Raw genomic sequence first — 18,313 nt, forward strand, 5'->3', positions numbered from 1 at the left:
TCCACCTGGGCTATCCATGTCAGAGGGCCATGGGTGCACTGCAGTGCATGTGCCATGCCATTGTGCTGTGGGGGGACTATTCATTGTTTTTGTAGCCACTCCATAGATGAAGTGGTGTGGTATATGAGCATCATCACGGAGATGATGCACAATCTGGAAGAGGCAGTTGACCCACCCTGCAACATCAAAAGAAGATGACGGTGTGGGCTGGGTATGCCCCAGCACAGAGGTGATTCCCTGGGCAACACTGCTGGATCACCAGGCTTGTGAGTATGTTTTTTGGACTCAACCTGGTTATACAGGTAAGCTGGGAGAGGAAAAATAGGAAGGGGGAAGTTGAGTTCCTCTTTACGTCAGTATTTATGTTAAAGAGATGTGCAGCTTTCCAGAGCAACCAATCAAATATTCTTTTTTTTTTATCATTCTTTGTGTAAGTAGTCTTTCAGAAAATGCTTAGTGACTTTTGAGCCATTGCATTTCACCCAATGCTTTAATATTTTAAAATATGTACATAAACATGGTTTACTTTACTACAAAAAAAAGCAATGTACAAAGTACAGTAATTTAAAGCTGATGTTTTTTTTTTTTTCATAGTTTTGACTGCTGTAAAGATGAAAGGTGATATTTGGCTGGCTCCTAGGGATAAGTGGGTTTGATCACAGCTTTATTAAATAGACCTCTAAATGTTTTTATATATTTAGGCTGAAAATGTAGCTCCATTAGCTGAGAAAATGCATTGAACATTTTCTTCTCAAAAAAGTTAGAGGTTGTCATTTGTTTTGGTAACTTTACAGTAGCATAATGTCTCTGCCTTTCTTTGTGACACTTTTAAAAAGCAAGCAGAACTGTCGGGTAAATCATTGCTGGCTTTAATGTAGTTATTTTTTATTTTTTTTGTGGTTGAATGATGGGTCATGTAAAAGTCGACATGTTCAGTTTATTGCCATGGAGCACTACGTAAACAGAAAACTTTACAAGTACCCATGGCAACTGCTGCCACGGCAACTAAATGTCATTGTTTGGGGAAAGAACTTAGTATACCAAATAATTCTGAGTTGAAACATTTTAACATGGTTTTGAAGTAAAAAAAAAAAAATTGCAATTCTAAGGCAAGACAGAATTCAACCTACAGCTATCAGTGGTTATAACAAGCATAAGACTGAGAGGTTGACTTCTGCACGTCAGTGCCAAATTCAATGCTTTGCATGTAGGGCATCAGATCGGTGGGGTGATAGTGTTTATACACTTGGTACTCACACTGACTTTTCAATTTGCATCCTGTCAAAGGTGAAAAGTATGTATAAGCTCCTGTAAATGAGCCTGGCAATGCAAGATGATTTCTCAAAAATATAAATGCACATGTTCCCCCACTGAAACAGGCAAGCTTGATTTCCAACATAAAACCGAGTCACATGAATTTAAAAATGGAATCATTTTATGTAACATTTTTGAAGTTTTAAAGGCTGTATTTTTTCTTTTTAATTTAGTTAAAGTATATGTGAACCCTCACCTTGTAAAACAACCCATTCAGTTTAAAATAGAAACAAAAGACAAAATATTTATGTATACATATAAAAAAAATATTATAAAGTGATCCAATTCCTTCTGTTCTTAGCTGCATAAAGATTTCAGAGGGCAGGGGGTGGAGAAACAGCAGCTCATTGAACTTCCCAGTAAATGGCTCTACAGGTGGGGGCAGCCTGAGTTCTTAGCACAGCTAGAAAACTGACCACCCTGTGCTCCCCTGCTTAGTGTGGACAGTTTTTAACAAGAAAGCAGAGGACCAGGTAGGAACACCAGGGATTACACACAAAGGAAGCAATACAAAGAGAACAGGATACTTTTTCATACAAGCACATGGTACATTAGGCACATATTAATAATATAAAATGCTGGGTTTACATACTCTTTAATTTATTTTGATATTAGGTTATTAATTGACAATTGTATCTGTTTAAACCACTTGTCTACCAGGACAACATTTGTACACATGGTAGAACATTTTTTATGGAAAGCGTCTTTAAGCCCCCTAATATGCATTTTACAAAAGCAGAATCCCCGGAAATTAAAATGGTGGCAGTTGAAAGTTTTTTATGTTACACAATATTTGCACAACTGTTTATCAAACACAAATTATCAGGAAATAAATACACTAAGGCTAAGTTCATGCTGGCATGAAAGGGGTTGTAAAGGTTTGTTTTTTTGTTTTTTTAAATAACAACGATTTTATATTTACCTCCTCTGTGCATGGGTTTTCCATATAGTGGCTTGGATCCTCCTCTTCTGGGGTCCCCCAGTGAACTCCTGGTTCCTCCTCTTCTCGAGTGCCCCCACTGAGTGCCACATTCCATGGGGGCACGCATGTGGGCATTCTCCTGAAGACAACAGCAGGACTCGGCCCCGCCCCTGGACTCCTGTGTCACTGAATTTGATTGACAGCAGTGGGTGGCAATGGCATTTTTAACTTGTCATTAATGCTTGTAAACCGCCAGTCTAACGCCCATACTAGCTCATTGATGCCAGTCTAACATCCATAATAAGGCTCATTACTGTGTCTAACGACCATATTAACGATATAGGAGCATTTGTTAAGCATTAGAAATTGACATCAACAAGCCCTAAGTGAGTTTTAGTGCGCATAAATACAATAAAATACCTATGTTTTGCAAAATATAAAAGATGATGATGAGTTGAGTAAATAGATACCCAACATGTCAAGCCATGAAATTGTGAAAAATTATGGTACCTAAAATTGTCTGGAAGTGGAGCTTTAAAAGCCTTTACAGGTTACTAGTAGGGATGGGGGAACGGTTCGGCCCGAGGATAAGTTTGGGCCGAACTTTGGTTGTTCGAACGTTTGGCAAACAACAAACATTCTGTGGTGTTTGTGGCAAATTGAAAGCCGCGGAACCCGTTAAAGTCTATGGGACACTAAGTGACAGCTAGTACAGGGAACTTGTCCCTGTACTGCTGTCACAGAGGAGGGGTGGGTCGGGCAGCAGATGCAGCATTGGGAACATGTTATATGTTCCACAGTAAAAACGGGTGGAACATATAACATATTCCCAAAGGTGAACTTATCGTTTAAGTTGGTAACATTATTATTATTATTATTATATAGGATTTAAATAGCGTCAAAAATGTATGCAGTGCATTACAATATAAAAGGAGACAGTACAGTTACAATACAATAAAATAAAAGATGATTAAGAGGGCCCTGCTCAGAGGAACTTACAAGCTAACAGGGTGGGGCAGGTGGTAAAAAAGGTTATAACTGTGGGGAATGCGCTGATGGAAGTGGTAGGAGATTAGTTGGAGACATGATAGGCTTCCCTGAAGAGATGAGTTTTCAGAGATCGCCAGAAGGTAGCAAGAGTAGGGGATAGCCGGACTAATGGAGGAAGCGAGTTCCAGAGGATGAGAGAGGCTCTGGAGAAATCCTGGAGATGAACATTAGAGGAGGAGACAAGAGAGCTTGAGAGTAGGAGGTCTTGAGAAGAGCGGAGAGGACGATTTGAGTGATATTTGGAGATGAGATTAGTGATGTAGCTCGGGCAGATTTGTGAATGGGTTTGTATGTTGTGGTTAGTATTTTGAATTTAATTTGCTGGGTGATTGGGAGCCAGTGTAGGGATTGGAGGGGAGGGTTGGCAGACACTGAGCGGTTGGTAAGGTGGATAAGTCTGGCAGCAGCATTTATGATAGACTGAAGAGGGCATAGCCTATGGAGAGGCAGGCCAATGAGAAGGGAGTTGCAATAGTCAAGACGAGAGATAACAAGGGAGTGAATGAGGAGCTTGGTGGTTTCATTTGTTAAAAAGGGGCGAATTTTAGAGATGGTAACATTATCATAATATACTGAAGCCAAAATGAAGAAGATTATACATGCCATTTAAACATAGATTTCTTGAAATATTACAGTATAAAAAATAAAGTAAGTTACATAGTTACAAAAGTATAACGGTTCAGTATAAATTAGTTGCTTGATCTACCAGCAGATAAATCCAGAATGCACTTAGAAAAAATGCTCTATAATCCAGAGCACTAACTCTGAAATGACAAGCTCAATAGGCACACTGAAATAAATCTGAGTAACTGATTTATGATGAAGCATTTAATCCCCTAACAAAAAGCAATCTAATACCCAAGTAAGATTCATAAACAAACCAATTCTGTAACATTAAATCCTTTACACCAAGAGGGACTTGTTAACTTTGAAACCAATGCATTCCTTGCTGGATATAAATGTATATAAAAAAATGTGCACTATGAATATCCAAACTAAATGTCACTTGCTATGCAGATAGGGGCATACACCATATGTAATAAACTAGCACATGAAAGATTACTATCGGCATTGAAAGGTATACTTTTTTTTTGCTGCAATATCTCCATGGGATTCAAGGAGCTACTGTAGCAATAGACATATATCCCTCCCTTGCCCCGAGACATTTAAGCATAATCAGTAGTTGGCAGTTTGTTTTCATTCCAAAGTTTACTATAAATACAAACGGAAGTATACGATACAACTGCAATAAATGTAAATGTTTGGGAGGAACCAACATCCAGCCAAAGCAAAATAACATTATGCAATCTTATCTGGTTTCACCTGCTAATCCTCGAAACTTCAACTCTGGGCCAATGTCATGTACACGACATCTGACTGGCATCTCCTGAAAGTAGGAGCCTTTCTCACTGCAAATAATGTGAGCTCATCAACTGAGTTTTTAAAATATATTTTGGTTTGTGTAAATATAAATTATCATATATCTATAGCATGCATTATTTTATCTAGCCAGCAGGTGGCGCTTAGGGTCCTTCACAGTAAGCAGAGCTTCTCATGGCATTAACAATAGGCAGTTGTTTACAATTGATGCAGCAATATGTCAGCTGAATTAGTTATCGAATGTGTGACTCATCCTTCAGCTGGAAAGGAAATAACTTTTGCTATACTGTATATTTAGCTAAATCATAGTGCTCTGGGTATTCTTTGTCATGTACGTATATTTATATATATATATATATATATATATATATATATATATATATATATATATATATATAAAGCATGAATGCTGTGCTGGAACAAACTGCAATTGTCTCACAACTAGCCAGGAGGCTGAATGTTTTGCTCCGTACTGAATTCTGCTTACACAAATCCAATGCAGGAGAAACCTCTTTTGCTTGCTGTGTTACAACTGAGACAGATAAATACAGGCAGGAAGACTTTAAATGTTCTTTGACATCTGGAAAACCTCTCTGCAAACTCTACATTTAAAGCTGACCTCTATAATAGGGATCAAAAAGTAAGAGAGAGGAAGAAAGAAAAAAGAGACTGAAAATAAAAGCAGATAGCACTTGTACTAAAATAAATAAATAAAATTGATCCGATATATTACAGTTTCCCTTTAATGATCACAGGTACTTTGTAAACCATCTAAAAGACTTTCATGGTGGTTTTGTGCTGCTCCTTAGATCTATCACCACCTATGTACATAATATAACTGGGTACTGATATTTATAGTTAAAGTTGATCCAGGGAATATCCGAGTGCCTCTCAGGGGATCAGGAAGAATTTTTCCCCTTGCCGTAGCAAATTGGATCATGCTTTGCTGGGGGTTTTTGCCTTCCTCTGGATAAACTATAGGTATAGGATTGTGTATATGGGATTGTATGTTGTTTTTTTTTGTTTGTTTTTATTGGTTGAACTAGATGGACTTGTGTCTTTTTTCAACCTGACTAACTATGTAACTATGTTAAATTTCTCAAAATTAGATTTGAAAGCCCATTGGGTATGGCAGGATTTTAATGGCAGAAAAACATGTATAATTAAAATATAAAGTTTATCACAAAATCATATCTTTAAAACCAGACATTTATATTTAAAATTTGTGTTAATGACACAGTCGACCTTGTAGAGGCATATAAACTTATATCCAATGATATGCCTAAGTAGAGTCTTTCTTATATTGCATTTATCCGCAAAACTCAATGTGTTTGGTTCACTTCACTCTACCCAATGACGCTCATATAACTCCCACTAATAAGCTCCTGATGAAGTGGACCAAAGTCCAAGAAACACGTTTTTTTGCATATTTTTGCATATCATGAACACACATTTTAGATATCAATGTCTGTTTTGGTTTTAAAGATGTGATTTTGTAATCAACATTATATTTTAAATACACATGTTTTTGTGTCATTAAAATACAAACATACCTAAGGGGCTTTTCCACCCATTTTAAGAAATTGGATATTTTATTCAGGGATGTGGCACTTAGAGGCAAATCAAAACTACTAAAATAACACCACCTATCGATGGGGCTCAGTAGGTGAACACATTTAGTCTGGCTGGTTGTTTTTTTATTCAAGTAGGTCATATAGTGTTTTAAAAGTAGAGAAGGCCATGTAAAAAAAATCCTTTGCAGAGGCTTTTTTTTACTTCCATATATACTACATCTACTTAGAACTCCAAATAGTATAATATTTCACTGTCCTTAATCTTTCCCTGGACATTCCACATAAATTAAGCTTAAAGTGTAAGTTCACCTTTAAAAAAAATCTGTAAGGGGACCTTACACTGGACCGCTGACCTCCGCCCACCTCTGGTTCCACTGTGCTGGAGTCCCACGATGCTCTGCCATTAGAAGCCAGCATGATGCTTCATAGGTCTGGAGATTTTAAATCCAGCAGGTTTATCTCCTATCTGTATTGCTTAGCCAGTACCAACCAGAGTGGTTCTAATTGGTCAGCACCGTCACATGGATGGCGCTGACAAATCAGAATTCATCTAGCCCATCCTGTCAGCACTGCAAGAAGCGGAGAAAAATCTGTAGGGATTTCTGCTTCCCAGGACTGATGAAGAAACATGCTGGTGTCTGACAGCGGAGGATTGTCAGACTCCAATACAGCAGGACTGAGGGAGGTGGGGAGGGCGTCCAGTGTAGGGTCACTTTACAGAATTTATTTAAAAAAATCTACCATATACAGTCACTATTGTGATATCAGTCATTGTTATATAATAATAAAATCGTTTTGTCTACCTCCAATGCTTTGTGCTTGTCCACTGCCATGTATGTTCTCCATAAGATGTCCGCCAGGATAGATCAAGGCTATAAAACATGAAGTTCCGCACATGAGGGTTTAACTGATTTGTCCAAAAACACAGTGTAACTCAAAACAAATAATCAGAAATAAGGTTGTATTAGTCTCTATATTATAAGCTGTTCTAATTGGTTGGCTTATGATACTGAACATCATAAGTATATGTACTGTATCATTAGTAAAGGGATAACTACACCCGGCAACAAAAATTGTTGTAAATGCCTTGAAAAACCAACTGAAATCCTAGGTAATCATTAACCACTATTATACACCCCAAAAGCTAAAAATGTCAGTTTTTTTTTACCTTGTTTTACTCAACATGTGACCCCCAATCCCGCTGCATTGAGAAACATAATGCATCTGGTGGGCCTGTATATTCTCGTTTAGTGCCCATATTCATGAGAAGGCATGTGATGTGCATAAGTCAAAAGAAGGCGGGACTGAGTGGGGAAGGGCGGAGCTAGGTGGTTAGGGAGAACTGGCACTGACAAAGAAGAGGAGCATGTGCCATGCATAAGTAATAAGTGGAAAATGAGAGGTGGGCCTGAGTGGGGCAGAGAGATGCTAACTGGCTGGGAAGAGCCGGGACCAACAAAAATACAGAAAGCAGCCACACAACCATCCATTGTTGGTCCATGAGATGAGGACCCTTGAGTGGCTTCTTTATATAGTAAATTCAATTTTTTTTTAAATGAAACAGCGGATAATACAAAAGTCAATGTCAGTAATAACACAAATCTAATTTTTGCCAGCTTACAGTCCTTAGGTGTAATTGCTGCATTAGCTTCCTTTCTATTAAGCAAAAAACATTTTAAGCAAATACAAAAAAAGTGGGTTGATCCTGCCAAAAATGCATTGTCCTTATCACTTTCTGTGAGCTCTACAAAAGAATATCTCCCTTACTTGATGTCTTCCATATGCTACCAATTGGTTTGCCCCCCAATGTAATGGAGAGTAGGAATTACAAACATTGTAGGAATGGTTAGGTGTGGCCCCTTCCTGTTCCAACATGATTGTGCACCATTGCACAAAGCAAGGTCCATAAAGACTTGGATGAGCGAGTTTGGGGTGGAGGAACTTGACTGGTCTGCACTGTGTCCTGACCTCAACCGATAGAACACCTTTGGGATGAATTAGAGTGGAAGCTGCGAGCTAGGCCTTCTCTCCAACATCAGTGTCTAACCTCACTTATGCGCTTCTTAAAGAATGCTCAAACATTCCCATAGACACAATAATAAACCTTGTGGACAGCCTTCTCAGAAGTGTTGAAGCTTTTTTAGCTGCAGGCGAGGGAGGGCCAACTCAATGTTGAACCCTATGGCCTAAGACTGGGAATGTAATTAAAGGGTGCATGTAAAGGCAGGTGTCCCAATACTTTTGACAATATAGGGTATCTTCTTCATACACATTTTGTGGACAGGCAGGGTTTGAAATAAACGACCACACAGCTGAATAAAAATTCTGAAATTATTTATACTACACGGGCAACTACTTATGTCTAATAGTGCAAAAAACTGTGTAAAGTCATTACTAACAGAGCAAGCAAAGTACATTGCACTCAGGGCTGTAAAACTGTAGAATAGGAATTCTAAATGTTTGCTAAGTATTGCTTCACTTTGAACATCTTGGGTGCCCTTTCCATGGCCTAAGGGTGTTTAAAAAGTGATTCTTTGTCTATAACAAAGAATGTTTTCCTCAACCAGACAGAAGGAACAGTACAGCCACCTAAAATTATTAAAAGGAGGCTAATAAAGATTTTACTAATGCAACAATTTATAACTGACATTGCTCATCCCATTAATTTCTAGGCAGACAATACATTCGTGAGACAGCTTTCCTCTGGAAATAACTGCCTGGATAATCAGCTTTGTTATAACTGCTTCTTTTTTTTTAGCATAGCCCACATTGCTTATGTTTCTAGAGCTTTAAAAATCTGAGACATGATTCATTATTATTCAGAGGAAGAAAGGGAAGAGGCAAAAATATTGACATTTGAATTTGTTTGTTACATCTTTTTAGGAGGTAAAGTCATTTTCCAGCAGATCAAAAAGATCAAATGAGCTGATGAGATACAATGATGTTTCTTGGCAAGATACATTATTGATATCCTGAAGCTGAAAGGCACGTAGAACAGTTATGATCATTACATATGCTATGGACATCTATGCTATGCCAACATGTGACTTTCTGTGCTGGGAAAGATACAACTTTGGGAAAATTCTTATGTAGATGATAAAGAGAACCTGCCTTTACCCTGGGGAGTCAGCCATCTTGCATGGTTGAGTTGAAAATAGCGATATATTTGCAATATAACAACACTGGAATCAGAATCAATAACATAAATCTCTATTACTATACAGTATATTACTCAAGTCATGAGGTCATTAATGGGAGTCAGTTTAGAGGTAGATATGCAGGCATTTGTGTGGTGAGTGCAAGTAGACTAAACACTAGTTGATGGATGCAGGTGCCACTTTCACTGCTTTAAGGGCTTATACATATGTGTGCTGATTATGAAGCAATGCTCATTAGGAGAAGCAGTTATGCCAAATCAAATATACAATGAGTGTAACTGTAGCACCCTCTAGTGTGTACTAGAGTTAGTGCTAATTCAGGGCTAAGCCTCAGCTGTTGGATCTGTTGGTCAACGTTCAGTGAGTCAGGGCTGGATGACTCATCATGACAGCTCCTCTGGTGCCACCCCCCTGGACTCAAAGTTTTTATATACTTCTAGCGCTAGTGGGTGGAGGTTAGGAGGAGCTGCCTGGAATATTTATAAGGCCTCAGCCAATCCCCAGGAATAGGCTGGCAGGGGGCAGGGCTTACCTCATAAGGTGGGGCAGTCAAGTGAAAGATGGAGATATAGTGCTGAGGAGGCTGTCGTGGCCCTCAGGGGTACCCCCTATTCTGGGGGGGCAATCTTGGACTGGGGCTCAGGTGCTGAAAAGATCCAGCCATAACACACAGAAGAAGCTTTTCCTGGAGGCATGGCAAGAAAGAGGACAGTGTGAGTAGAGAAGCACTACTGGGTACTCACAAGGAGGCGAGACTGCCCTATGTAACTAATTCTCCCTGAAGACAATGGTGTGCTTAAAGTGGAGTTCCGCCTTTGCTAAAAAAAAAAATTGTCAGCAGCTATAAAAGCAGCTGTTATATTTTAATATTAAGACATTTACCTGTCCGGGAGTCCACGATTTCAGCATCTGAGTGGCCGGACATTGCCTAGTTCACTGCATAAGATTGCGACGATTTTCCCTCAGAAGTGGGAGCAGTTACCTGGATTTGACAGGTATCTGCTCCCCCTGAAAGGTGCCATATGTGGTACCAGAGGTGGGGGGGAATCCGATCTGTGGAAGTTCCATTTCTGGGTGGAACTCCGCTTTAAGTCTTCAATCATTCCCTAGGAGATCTTCTGCGTAGTCAGTCAGGTGGGCTGGTGAGAGTCAGTCTGGAGGACTATAGAGGAATATTAGCATGGAGAGCTAGTAAAAGAGGCAGCTGCAGACAGTTCGGTTGGCAGTGCCTGAAGAGGTGGTGCTGGGACCAGTAGCCACAGGGGGAAAAGTATAAGCTGATCACTGAATTCTGCTACACAACAAGAGGATTTGAGTTCCTGCCTGCAAAGGGCTATTGCTTAAATCTGACAGAGAATTTGTCAGATCCACTAACAGTAACCCAGCTGGAGACTGCAAGCAAGGGAAAAGCAGGAGGAGTGACAAGAAGGCTGTATATAGACTGTTTATAGGACGATGTCCAAGAAGTTTTTGCTGAAGTTTTGTTGTTGAAGTCCCATAACCTCCCATCCATATCCAAGTTGAAACCCCCTAATAAAACACAAAAACAAAGTCACTGACTGTTCTCTGTCCCTAGAGTGTCTGTAAAAATGTGGTGTGCCTGGCTATACAGGAGTGGCAGATCCAGTTCACCTGTGGCTCCTTAGGGGTTGTGCTACATAACACTATGCAGTGCTATACAAACAGCACTTGCACCTCAAGTTTGTACCAAAGTATGTAAGGCCTTATATGCAATAAGCTCATAATAAAGTCTTGGTGCTGGTAACAAATTCAAGTACCTGTTGTTAACAGATTCTTGGAACCTAGGACACGCACCGCAAGTGGAGGCACGCTGAGACCAGAGTGTCAACACAGGCACTCCATCCTCAGTGTAGCTGAGAATCCTCCTGCTGCTGCAGCTGTCACAAAGACAGAGCAGCAGATGAGGATTTTTGAAGCTAGGTAGGCATTCCTCATGATGGTTATTCACAGACACTAGTTCCCCATCAGGTCTGCTCCCTTTGTAATTAACAGCAGACAGTCAGGCGGATCCACTGGCAATAGACAGCCTGCTGTTGGCTATAAAATCCACTTACTGTTACCTTTAGTCATAAGGGGAGTGTATCTGACAGGGATCTAGTGTCTCAGCTACCTCTGCAGGTTCTGCCCAGTGTTATCATCACTGGTTGCTAGGAGCCACAACAGCTTCCTTAAAAAAAAAAATCCACTTTGTTGCGAAAAAAGGATTCCCCTGTACATTGCAGGGATTTTAACCAACTCTCTTGTAGATCCCTACCTTTTGTTATTTTGTAGAAATAGCTGTTTTTCTGTGTCAATGTGCAAAATTAATGTGAATGCAAGTGATTTCATAATTAACAATCTTGCAGGGCCCTAATGAGGAAAGTTACAGGGCCTGTATCCCTTTATATGTGATTTCCCTGTGTATATCCCCCAAAAAAATATTTCTGTTGCAGGGGATGCCCAAAATCTGATTTGTATCTTAGTGTAGATTTCTGGGAAAATCTGTAAGCCAATCACGCTAACAAGAAATTACATTTCTGAGGGGGCCTTCCATACTCTATATGTGTACAGAACACCTCCTAGCCATATTGCATTGCATTTTTACTGCAGAAAATGACAGTACTGCAGATTAAAAAGGAAATGTAATTTTAAATAACATTTGCTTACAGTATGAGTTGTGCTGCAATTTTATATGCTATATTATTATTATTTTTTTTATTTGCTATTTTTTTCCCCTACGAAAGTAGAGTTTTCCTTTTAACAACCACTGACAGTTGGGCAGGGAAGGATGTAGAAGCAGCAAATATGCCTTCTGCATACAGTGTAAAGATATAGGCTCTATTCCTGGCCCTGTATGACAGTTTGTTATTATTATTATACAGGATTTATACAGCAACAACAGTTTGTGCAGAGTTTACAGCATTAGGGCAAACAGTAGAGTTCCAATATAATTCAATACAGAAGGAATCAGAGGGCCCTGTTCCTTAGAGCTTACAATCTAAACAGTTTAGTTTAACAGTTTTTTTTTAAACTCCCCGCTGAGACCAGCGCCTGTCCAAGGGAATTCCCCATCATTGCCGCTCTTAAAGAACCCTCTATGTACTTTAAGATTAAACCTCTTTAATCCTAATTTTATAGAGTGGCCACATGTCTTGTTAAACTTCCTTGCACAAAAAAAAAGTTTTATCCCTATTGTGGGGTCACCAGTACGGTATTTATAAATAGAAATCATATCCCCTCTCAAGCGTCTCTTCTCCAGAGAGAATAAGTTCAGTGCTCGCAACCTTTCCTCATAACTAATATCCTCCAGAACCTTTATTAGTTTTGTAGCCCTTCTTTGTACTTTCTTCATTTCCAGTACATCCTCCCTTCCTCTCATTGGGTGTTCCAAGATTGCAACTAGGACTTGCTATTATACTTACCTTGGGTTTATGTGCTTTAGTCAACCTACCTACCTACCCTCAGGAATATGTTCCGCACTGACTATCTCTACCTCTGGACCCTTTCCTCCATCGCCTAGTTTAAAAACTCAAGTAAACTTTTCAGTTAGAAAGTTGAGATTTCCCACTGACAGGGGTGTTTACAGTGATTATTTTTTATCCATTTATGTAAAACTTTTATCTCAATAGAAAATAAAATCTTCTTCCGTAACTGCTTAAAAAAGTGTTAGCTGGAGTTTGTTAGTCACTTATGTAATATCCATCTAAATCTCAAGTCCATCTAATACCATCCTTTCCAGACAGTGCTGCTTTCCAAGGGTGACTCAGTCACTCCTCTATAGAGAGAGGAGCCACCCTAAGACCCCTTTCACACTGAGGCAGTTTTCAGATGTTTTAGCACTTGAAGTTGCCTCTAAATATTGCCTGAAAACTGCCTCCTATTCATTTCAGTGTGTCTCTTCACACTGGGCCGGTGAGCTTGCGGGACGTTAGGAAAAGTCCTGCAAGCAGTATCTTTGCAGCAGTTTACAGCATGCAGCACTCCCAAAATGTCCTGCCCATTAAACTTAATAGCCTGAAAAGTGCTGAAACATGGGGGTTTTTAACCCCTTCTTTGGGGTTAAAAGCTCCCCGCTATCGGCCAGTAAGCGCCACTTAAACAGTGATAAAGCGCCGGTAAAATGAACAGCGCTTTAGCGCTGACGCAGCCGTGGCTCAGTGTGAAAGGGATCTTAAACAGAAGATGTGCTACTGGTCAGATCACTAGGTGAAAGAAAAGGAAAAAACGAAAGAAAACAGCCACCACATGTAAGGATTGGTAAACTGCAACAGATTACATTTTGTTTTTTGGATTTAATACCACTTTAAGGTTTGCAATACACCTATAATGCCAGATTCTTTTCAAAGCTAATTCTGTGGATTTATGAATAAAGAAAAACAGAAACATATGTTCCATACACATCAAAGTCCCCTTAGCCATCCTGTCCCGGAGGTGTTTTCATTAGCATTTAGTTTACAATAAAATTCGCACATCCTGCTAACGCACTTCAGTAGATGAAGGGTTAACTGGTAGAACAGCAGCTTTCTAGGGTCCTGCGGAAATGTTTAGCACCTGTGGCAAAGTACCAAATCTCTGCCAGCCTCTCTAATTAACTGTTCTGGGGAGTAGCAGTCATCAAAGCGAATTAAATCCACAAGAGACAGTAGAGCCTTGGATCTCACCACAGAGACAGTAAAGCAGGTGACACAGGAATTTGTTCAATTTTCTGTACATCTGTTCAACCTCCCACCACTTCATGGTACAATGAAACAAACAGCATTCAATTTCTGTGCTGATTCTGACAGAGCTACTCTAAAACGTAAATGCCTGTTATTATACGATATATATATACTGTGTGTGTGTGTGTGTGTGTGTGTGTGTATATATATATATATATATATATATATATATATATATATATATATATATATATATATATATATATATACATATACAGTGTCACTTAGCCATGACAATTTGGTGTTAAGCCTATAAAATTTGCCTATAGAGCAATTCCAGGTACCAATAGTAGAACAGTGCTACACTATACAGGAAACATTAATGTACGTAAATAAAACTGTATGCTCTGGGGTCAATCTTATTTTATTTTGTGACAATTAAAATAGCTTCCTATTCACATAAAAATGTTATTGCATGAGTAAATATATTTAAGTTTAATTAAAGTTTCAGCAATACGTTTCTTTAAAATTAGACTGCATAAAAAATAATGCTTATTTTTAAATGGCTTACTGCTGTTTTGCTGAAGTTCTGCTGGTGCTGGAGGTGAATAGTATAAGGGAAAAAAAAACAGCAAGACAACTAAAAATACAAGTTTTAATGCAGCCTCAATATAAACAGATACAGTACATTTTGCTGAAACTACGTGTTGGCTTTTTAGAGCGCTCACACATTATAGAGCTTTATGGGTTGGCAGAAGCTGTGTGCTTTCAGATTGTCTCTCGAAAGTAAGATCTGTACATACAGAAATAAGAAAAGAAGAGGAGGAGAGATGAGACACTCAGCTGTGTCCATATTTATTAGAGTCCATATTTAAGTCTATATTTACCAGATAAAATTAAAAACAACATTTATTTTTAGTCGCTATTATAATGCCTTAAAAAGCAAACAAAAATGTACTAATTGTACCCTAAACTGAGTTTTTAATATGAACAGTAGCCATATCAGTAAGAGCATAAGGCTATCTAGAGTGATGATTTCTGACAACAAAGATAGGTCATGAGTTTTATTGGATTGTGCAAATTTCATCATAAGTCCAAATCACTTAGTGCCTATGACCATTCTTGCAGTGCATTCATGTATGTGCTTGACTTTTACTGAATAAGGCAGCCCATTGAAACTATGCACCAAATTTTCCCAAACGCACCAAAATGTCCTGAAAATCAGGCCACAAAACTTTTTATTGCAACACACTGTGGTACTTTGCTATGTGTTAGGACATGCTACAGTGCATGTGTATTTCCTTAATGTGTTGGTGTGCCATTAAACACAAGCAGCAACATCAGTAACGTGCTGCATTTACACGTAACCACAATTCAGTCGTTTAAAGGGTTTATTCATTATTTTAGTTGGCAGAACCATGCAAAGTATTTCTTTTTCTGTCTGATTATATTGTACATTTGGTCCTCAAGCACTACTCTTTAGAAGCCATGGTTTTTCATACAATGAACTGATGCTGACCAACAAGCCTGAAATGCTGAATGCAGCTTTGAAATAAATGGCTGTATAATAAAAGCTGTTTATTAACATTTTTAGATGCACAGTTGGCTCAGAGAGCAAAATGTATGATTTGTATTACTCCATTCACTATCCTAAATTAAGGCATAGAGCACATATTTTTTGGAATTGTAATGAAAGACACGCAGATACTTTTTGTAATACTCAGATACTCCACTCTACCCTTTAATGGATGCTATTTTGATGCTAATGTATGCTTATGTTCAACAGGTAGAAGTAGAAGTAGACTCATGCAAATATCATTGCCTTTTTATTGTCTTTGTTTATCACATAAAAGCAAATGAAAAAAGGCCAACGAGGCAGCTAGTCACCTACTATACATATAAGTAACTTATAAAACTGTCCGGTACATCGTGAAGAGCCTGCAGAGTGAAATATAAGGGCCAGGTGTAGTCTAAAGTGAACCTGTGTGCTAATAAATTGGCCTTAGCTCCTTGGAACAGGTGCCTACAGGGATCAACAGACTACTTCCAAAGAGCCCCAAAACCCAGGATGTTCTAATTTGGCAATAATAATCAGACCTAGCAATGACTTATTCAGGACTTCCTACTCTCACCCCTTGTACCTCCTTAACATCCACAATTTTTCTGGACATCCTAACTAGTCAATGGGAAAAAGTAGGGCAGGAGAAGGCCAAGTAGATTTTTCCATTTGTTTTTTGTATATTAGAATACCTTGGGTTTGGGTTCCCATGAGGTATTCTGGTAATATTCTCTGGTTCAGTCTTGTGATTCCTCTCTACAGGTTCCATCTTAATCCTAGTCCCGAATCCAAAATTTCCCCAAAACCAGGGCAAAAAGTAAAAAAAAAAAAATGATAAATACATATTTTTACACTGTTCATTTTTTATTAAAATATTTGTTTTTACACACTGTTTTACTTTCATGAGATATCACTGCCTGTGTTGCTCTAGATAAAGATATATATTTCAGCAAACATGGTATATTTTGAATCATTGAAGTTATTGTTCAAATACAAGAACTGTAACAAGCCTCACAGATGAAGAGATGCATCTTAATATATTTCCCGAGATGTTGACATCCTGAACATCTGAGTAATGACAACTGATGTAGCTTTCATTATGAACTCTGAATAGCATGAAATGTATTGTGGAGGGAAGTAGGCGGAAAGGACAGTGAAAAGAAAATAGTATTAAAAAAACTGTCCAGTAATTTCCCAGCAGATGTCACATTTTGGACGTCACTTGTGTTTTCCTGTCAGGTAATTAAAGCAAAATACATATATTCTTCTAATAAACAAACCATCTTTGTATAATGATCATCGAAGAAGGGAAGTTTTGCCAGGGACAGCTGGCAAACCATTTGTTCAGCTTGGTTGAACTTCGCATTTAAAAAAAAAAAGAGAACTTCACTTCTTTTCAGCCTGGACAATATTGGATAATTATAATGATAAATATGATTTCTCATAATTGCATCCATTATCCAAAACTTCCTTTTCTCCTCTTTCAAAAAATATCACATTTCTATCTGCCAATCAGCACAAACTTTCATTAGTTTTCATCTACAGCTTATCACACTAGAACTATGACAAGTGTTAGTTTCCATAGAAACACTAGAAAAAAAATGAATGTGTAAGTTTTTTTTTCTTCCTGTGGTTGAGAATTTTTTTTTTCCTCCTGAAAGCTTGCCGGATGTAACAACAATAGTCATCGAAGTTGTGGTCTGTGCCCATCATAGTTGCCCTTGACCTGTATTAAAGCTGCTTCCTTTGACTTAACTCTAACTACAGTTGACAGGCAATTATCTGGTGGTAGTGTTTGAAACCGCTGGGACTACCACTTAATTAACTTTTTTACCTTCCACAATCCTCGCCATTATCCTAAATTACAATGCCAATTAATTTTCAAACATGAAGAGCCTCTCAAAGATTTAATGCTTGTAAAACACTACACAAATGTGCTAAGTGAGTGTCATAAGACATACTGGACTGTGATTAGGACATGGAGCGTATGTGATGGTCAGATTGCTCTCGTGTCATGTGTCATGTGAAGTATGCTACGTTCATTAAAAAATTGCACACAGGTCAAAATGTAACTTGTTTTTAATGAACACTAATGTTATGAAATTATGTAAAACTGAATTCAGCTCTGCTTATTTATTATGGTGGGTCATGAGGTCATTTGTAATGTACAAAAATGCATACTTAAAACACTGGAAAGATTATTATTTTGCATTTCCTATCATACTTCCCAAGCATTTCTTAGCTTCCTACAATTAGCGAACAAATCTGATCCTAAACTGTATTGCAATAGACCTTGTCAGAAAAATTACACAAATAGGGGTCCAAAGACTTACTAGATGTACTAGAAATGTATTGATTACAGGTGCAACTGTAGTATTGGAAGCTGATGAAGACACAGATTGCATTCATGATCAAAGGTATTCATTACAGCTTTCTTCTAGACATTAGAGGGGAGACCCATTACTGTTTTCTTTCTAAATATTGTGGACCCTTTTCCTTTTTTTTTTTTTTTGCATATCAGTGCCGCCTATCAGTGCCCATTAGTGCCACATCATCAGTGCCCCCTTGTTAGGGCAGCCTCATCAGTGCCCATCAGTGAAGGAGAAAATCTACTTAATTACAATATTTTATAACAGAAACACAAAAACTGTTTTTTTTATTTTTATTTTTCTAATTTTTTTTATTTGTTTAGCAAAAAA

General features: G+C 38.4%; 1 protein-coding gene across 6 annotated transcripts in view; it reads right to left on the reverse strand.

The window, feature by feature from the left end:
* Positions 1-18,313, reverse strand: part of PCDH7 (protocadherin 7) — a 1,090,234-nt gene that overhangs the window by 316,440 nt on the left and 755,481 nt on the right. For 4 of the 6 annotated variants that reach the window (XM_077477669.1, XM_077477666.1, XM_077477668.1 and 1 more), the window contains exon 3: positions 7,044-7,112. The exons of the other annotated variants lie outside the window; for them this stretch is intronic. In XM_077477669.1, coding sequence (XP_077333795.1) covers positions 7,044-7,112 — 69 coding nt within the window. The remainder of the gene's footprint in view (positions 1-7,043; positions 7,113-18,313) is intronic. 6 annotated transcript variants of the gene reach the window in all.

The sequence above is a fragment of the Lithobates pipiens genome, unplaced genomic scaffold (genome assembly GCF_037356315.1).
Source record: "Lithobates pipiens isolate NorthernLeopardFrog02 unplaced genomic scaffold, aLitPip1_a1.2 Scaffold_13, whole genome shotgun sequence".
NCBI lineage: Eukaryota > Metazoa > Chordata > Amphibia > Anura > Ranidae > Lithobates > Lithobates pipiens.